We start from the raw sequence: 6,682 nt of genomic DNA, 5'->3' as shown, positions 1-6,682 counted from the left end.
GCAGGCGTCGGGGCTCCTGATGTCGCTCAGAGGGTTTCTGTAGTAGTTGTTAGCGCAGTGCTCACAGTTGGGTCCGGCGGTGTGATGAGTGCAGTCGTCACACACTCCTCCGCTCCTGCGACCTGTCGCCTCGTAACGCTGCTCGTCAAAGTGACAGCGATCCGCGTGATTATTACACTCACAGCCTGCAGGGGGCAGAAACACACAATATGGAATAACAGTTTATTATATGTTTGTTGATTTAATTTCATATTTATTTATTGAAGATTTATTAATGTAATTCAATTTGATGTTTATTTGTCGATTTAATAATTAAATTTTAATTCATTTTTTATTTCATATTTATTAATTTAATTCTTATTTTATTTATTACTTAATTTTTTGTGTAAAAAGATAAGACATTTTTACTCCAAAAAAAATTGCTTTAAAATTTTAAAACACTAAAATATCTATTTTTGTGGTGATTACTAGTAATGAGTTCATACTGTTACATACACATAGTAGGCAGTATGTACTAGATAGCCAATAATAGTATAATTATAATGAATTTCATTAGCCGCTAAATCGTCACATGCAGTGCAGTGTGTGTGAGCAGCCGTACGTTTGCAGGTGTGTGTGTTTCCATTCTCCGCGGGTCTCCAGGGAAGGTCATTGTGGAGGTCGTCACATCGCTCACAGTTCACGCCAGCCGTGTTGTGCTGACACTCACACACACCGCCCACCTGCAGAACAAACACACATGTATGAGCCGCGAATGTGGGGTTGAGTGTGTGTGAGTGTGTGTGTGTGTGTGAGAGTGAGTGTGTGTGTGTGTGTGAGAGTGAGTGTGTGTGTGTGTGTGAGAGTGAGTGTGTGTGTGTGTGTGAGAGTGAGTGTGTGTGTGTGTGTGAGAGTGAGTGTGTGTGTGTGTGTGAGAGTGAGTGTGTGTGTGTGTGTGAGAGTGAGTGTGTGTGTGTGTGTGAGAGTGAGTGTGTGTGTGTGTGTGAGAGTGAGTGTGTGTGTGTGTGTGAGAGTGAGTGTGTGTGTGTGTGTGAGAGAGAGTGTGTGTGTGTGTGTGTGTGGGTATGTGTGTGACCTGTGTGTTGGGCAGGTCGTTGCAGCGGTTGGCGTGTCCGTGGCAAAAGCAGGATCCGATCACCCGCATCTCTCGCAGGGCGTAAAACTGGTTCAAACTGCGGCCCGGCATGCTGGGAACCGACCCCAGCTGGGTCAGATTGATCCGCACACCCGTGAACCCAGACGCCACTGAGGGACAGAGCAGCCGTCAATCATCCGCACACTTCGTTAATACTTCGATCATCTGAGAAAGTCCAAATAACTCACCTTCGATTTTGTATTCGTTCGGCAGATCGATGTCCGCGAACTGACGCAGAGGATAAAAGTGAATCTGAGAAGAGAAAAGAAATGTCAACTTGAGCGAACACATTTAGGTTATAAAAACGTTGTCGTTAAAATGTCTAGTTTTCTTTTCGTGGTTATAACGTTATTTAAATGTTTCTTACAATGTTCTACTAACATTCCTTATAACCGAAAATCTGAATGTTTATCTTGAACATTCTAAAACGTTGAAATGTTCAGATTGGCTGTCATGATAACGCTATTTAAAGGTTACAAAAACAACATTCTTTATCATTCAACTTAATTTTACCAAAAAATAACGTTATTGGAACATTTATTTTTAATATATTAAAAATGTCTCATTTTCTTGTCATGATTAGAACATTATTTAAAGGTTAAAACAGGTTAAAAGGTTAAAAACATTTGACATAAGTAACTTTATTTCCACCCACAATATAACATTATTTGAACACTTATTTTTAATATTCTACAAACGTTAAAATGTCCAGTTTTCTTGTTGTGATTAAACGTTATTTAAAGGTTACAAAACATGTTCTACTAACTTTATTTTCACCCATAATATAGTGTTATTTGAACATGTATTTTAATATTCTAAGAGCATTAAAAAGTCGTTTTCTTGTAATAATTAGAATGTTATTCGAAGGTTATATAAAGGTTTCTTACAATGTTCTACTACCGTTTTTTCTCCCAAAATGCGTTATTTGAATGTTAATTTTTAATATTACAAGAACGCTTTCACAAAATGTTATGAGGAGCATTCATCCTCTATAAATAACGTCATAAGAATGTTCCAAATGTTTTTTTCTATGAACATTTTCTTAACGTTAAGAGAACGTTTTTCAAGTACACATAACATCGTAACGACATTCTGAGACATTTTCTCTTAACGTTATGAGAACGTATATCAAATATTAATGCAGTTGTAAGAATGTTCCATAAACATTACTGTAAGAACATTTTGTCTTAACATTTATAAAACTTTTAAAAAAACGTAAGTGAAAGGCTGTCTTACCTTCTGGTCCCTGTAGGGGTCGTCGGTGGTGGATGGCAGCGTGTAGCAGTACGTTTCCTCGAGGGTGCGAGGGAACGAATTGCTCACCTGAGGAAAGGTGGATGGGCAATTGGTGGCCATGTACAGGACGGGCTGCCAAGAGCGACCGAAATCCCTCGTCCTCTCGACGATCAGCGCATCAGGCCTCGGGCCCTACGGGACGACAGATGAGGCGTTAGAAAACAGTGCTTCATAAATTAAAGACAGCGAGATGGATATCAGATACCTTAAAAGAGAGTAAGACGGTTTCCAGGTGATACATTCCATTTAAATCCAGCTGCAGCGCCACGGGACTCACATCTGGAATAAACACACAATCACTGTAAAATTGCTTTGCATAATCCTTAAATGGTTTACATGTTATTTATTTTTATATGAATAAATATGAAGTATTTAATTAAAGTTAGAGTTTAAATTAATTTAAGTCAATTTAAAGTATGTACTGAATATTTTCTAAACAATACAGTTTGGTACTGTGATCTGAATCAAAAGATTCGCGAAGCTACTTCAAAGCTCCGATCTAGAAGATTTCCGACCTGAATAATGATTCGTGAAGTATTAGAGTCCCAATCTGTATCAAAACATTCACGAAGCCGCTTAGTTCTGAATCAAATGATTTGTGAACCCGCTCCGAAGTTCCGATCTAAATAAAATGATTTGATTGCGAACTAGTCCCGTTCTGAATCAAATACGTGAACCTGCTCTGGAGTTCTGATCTAAATAAAACGATTTGATTGCGAACTAGTCCCGATCTGAATCAAAAGATTCACGAACCCGCTTAGTTCCATTCTGAATCAAATACGTGAACCTGCTCTGGAGTTCTGATCTAAATAAAACGATTTGATTGCGAACTAGTCCCGATCTGAATCAAAAGATTCACGAACCCGCTTAGTTCCGATCTGAATTAAAATGATTCGCGATACGCACTCTGGAGTTCCGATCTGAATAATGATTCGCAAAGTTTTAGAGTCCCGATTAGAATCAAAAGATTCACAAACCTGCTTAGTTCCGTTCCGAATCAAATACGTGAACCTGCTCTGGAGTTCCGATCTAAAACAAATGATTCGATCGCGAGCTAGTCCCGATCTGAATCAAAGGATTAACGAACCCGCTTGTTTGCGATCTGAATGAACTGATTCGTGAATCCGCTCCAAAGTTCCAATCTAAATAATAATTTGATCGTGAACTAGAGTCCCGATCTGAATGAAAAGATTCACCTGCTTAGTTCCGAACTGAATCAAAAGATTCGCGAACCCGCTCCGAAGTTCCGATCTAAATCAAATAATTTGCGATTCACGGTCCGGACTTCCGATCTGAATAATGATTCGCGAAATAGAGTCAAAAGATTCACGAACCTGCTTAGTTGCGTTCTGAATCAAATACGTGAACCTGCTCTGGAGTTCTGATCTAAATCAAATGATCCGATTGCGAACTAGTCCCGATCTGAATCAAAAGATTCACGAACCCGCTTAGTTCCGATCTGAATTAAAATGATTCGCGAACCAACTCCAAAGTTCCAATCTAAATAATAATTCGGTTGTGAACTAGAGTCCCAATCGGAATGAAAAGATTCACCTGCTTAGTTTCGATCTGTATCAAGATTTGCGAACCCGCTCCGAAGTTCCGATCTAAATCAAATTATTCGTGATTCGCGATTCACGGTCCGGACTTCCGATCTGAATAATGATTTGCGAAATAGAGTCACGAAAGATTCACGAACCTGCTTCCCATCTGAATCAAATAATTCGCAATACATGCTTTGAAGTCCCTATCTGAATCAAATGATTTGCGATCCGATTGGAACGCTTCAAAACAGTGAATCATTTTGAGACGCAGCGGTTTAACTGATTCGGAGTTTCGAAAAGCTCTGTTACAAGCGATGTTGAAATTCCAAAATGAACGGCTCTTTTGATCTGTTCTTTGCTAGAGAATTGCTTGAACTGAATGATCGAAATCATGAGTTTGAATCACCCGGAGTTGATCCAGAGTAAATGACTCACTTAATCGAATCGATTTTTCTGTTCCTCCGCTTTTCGTGCCTTATTCGTCCATGTTTACACGACACTGTCAGAACTACTACTGGCTTATAGCTTAATAGTGTATCCTATTGTTGTAATTGATGTTTAATGTAATGTTTTGATGCCTTACCTTTCTTAGACTGCCACCATCGGTTGGGCCCGGCGCTGGAGATCACGTTCTGGATCGTGTGCGCATTATAGGCCGCCGGGTTACGAGAGTCACACGGACAACACTTCATCTTCCACTGAGACATGGAGAGTGTGATTTAGACATTTAACCAGCTTAACCAACTGTGTTTTAGTTGCTTATAATATTTAAATTAGTTCTCAGTGTCATGTGTGAACTTAGTCTCAGATGTTTCTCCACAAACACTCGCATAAACGAGTCAGTACTGTAAATGTAGCTTAGAAAAATGCTGTTTCTAAAATGTTAAAATGTTGTGATTGTTTTTTGCTGTGATTATAACATTTAAAGTTTACAAAATGTTTTTGCTACTAACTTTATTTTCACCCAAAATATAACACTATTTGAATGTTTATTTTTTAAATACTCTACAAACGTTAAAATGTCCAGTTCTTGTCGTGATTAGAATGTGTTTTAAAGGGTACAAAACGTTTCTTGCAAAATTCTGCTAACTTTATTTTCACCTGAAATTATGTTGTTATTTGAATGTTTATTTGTAATATTCCAAGAGTGCTAAAATGTCCAGTTTTCTCGTCATGAATACAATGTTATTTAAAGGTTACAAAAATGTTTCTTGTAATGTTCTACTAAGTTTATTTTACCCAAAATGTAATATTATTTAAATGTTTATTTTAAATGTTCTAAGAAAACGTCCAGTTTTCTTTTTGTGAGTAGAACATTATTTGTTTATCCAGAGAATGTTGATCTCAGAATGCTTTCTCTCAACATTATGAGAACATAAATGAAATATGAATTATATATATATATATATAAACATATATATATATATATATATATATATATATATATAAATAAAAGTTATAAGAACATTCAATAAACATTGCTTTAAGAACATTTTGTCCTAACATTAATCTAAAAACGCTAGTGAAAGTTGTGTTTAATTACTATGAAAATGTTGCATAAGCAACCTATAACTTCTCTATATGACGAGCGTCACCTCAGGCTGCAGAATCTGGGTTTGTTAATTATTATGTCTGTGAAAATGTAATTTCATTATGCGCCGATGGTGCAAGCCTTCTGGGTGTGGTTCTTGGCACTTAACAATAAAATAACCCTTTTTAGCGCCAAACAAAACCATATCTGTGACCCTGGAGCACAAAACCAGTCATAAGTGTCTTTTTTTTTAACTGAGATGTATGAATATACATGTGCTACTTAAAGGTGCCCTAATAAGTGATTTTTGAAAAACAGCATCGGACCGAGTCCCAAAACTCACTTGCAGCCAATCAGCAGTAAGGGGGCGTGTCTTGCAATGATCTCGTGTGTCATCATCGCTTGTTTCGGCGATCGTCGTTGCCATGGTTGCGTACGCACGTGTAGGGTTGAGATTTCAAAATAGGGGCGTGGTTGTTTGGGTCAGTGTTAATTTCGTCAACGAAGACGAAGACGAAAAATATTCGTTAAGGAACATTTTTTCTGTGACTAAGACGAGACGTTGACGAGCTAAAACTAATATCTGATGACGAAATTTATGCTGTGTCTTCGTTAACTAGACGAGAGGGGACTATATGTTATTTGAGGACTACAGGACATTCAAAACGCATCTCGAAGACGAAGACGAAAAATATTCGTTAAGGAACATTTTTTCTGTGACTAAGACGAGACGTTGACGAGCTAAAACTAATAGCTGATGACGAAATTTATGCCGTGTCTTCGTTAACTAGACGAGAGGGGACTATATGTTATTTGAGGACTACAGGACATTCAAAACGCATCCTATAGAATATGCTAACTGTCCTCTTTCAAAATGTGCATCCCTCTCATTGGATTGCAATCAGATAAGGGGCGTTTGCATATCTAGTCTCAGTATGGCAGCATATAGGCTACCAAAATGCGAACTAGCAATCTGAAACAATGGCCTCTTTTCCAGGGAGACACAATTCGTTGTCGATTAACTTAAAGTTAGTGAAGGCGGAATCGTGCTGATAGAAGTGCTCTCTCTCGCGCACGCTCCACTTCTTCAGTTCTCATATACAGTGTGCGATCAGTTCTCAGAGCTCAAATACACACACAGCGGTCCAAATGTCTATCGTGTAGAGTATCTCACGT

At 38.1% G+C, this 6,682-nt stretch overlaps 1 protein-coding gene across 1 annotated transcript in view; it reads right to left on the bottom strand.

Moving 5' to 3' along the window:
* The window catches only part of lamb3 (laminin subunit beta 3), an 18,567-nt gene that overhangs the window by 7,185 nt on the left and 4,700 nt on the right, over nt 1-6,682 (bottom strand). Inside the window, exons 4-10 of the mRNA XM_016459343.1 lie at nt 4,559-4,673; nt 2,637-2,710; nt 2,372-2,563; nt 1,324-1,387; nt 1,076-1,245; nt 602-722; nt 3-185 (exon numbers count right to left, since the gene is read on the bottom strand). Coding sequence (XP_016314829.1) covers nt 3-185; nt 602-722; nt 1,076-1,245; nt 1,324-1,387; nt 2,372-2,563; nt 2,637-2,710; nt 4,559-4,673 — 919 coding nt within the window. The remainder of the gene's footprint in view (nt 1-2; nt 186-601; nt 723-1,075; nt 1,246-1,323; nt 1,388-2,371; nt 2,564-2,636; nt 2,711-4,558; nt 4,674-6,682) is intronic.

This window comes from Sinocyclocheilus anshuiensis, unplaced genomic scaffold (genome assembly GCF_001515605.1).
Source record: "Sinocyclocheilus anshuiensis isolate Anshui unplaced genomic scaffold, SAMN03320099.WGS_v1.1 scaffold1799, whole genome shotgun sequence".
Classification (NCBI taxonomy): domain Eukaryota; kingdom Metazoa; phylum Chordata; class Actinopteri; order Cypriniformes; family Cyprinidae; genus Sinocyclocheilus; species Sinocyclocheilus anshuiensis.
Note: the sequence above shows the minus strand (reverse complement) of the source record. Positions and strands in the feature narration are given on the sequence as shown.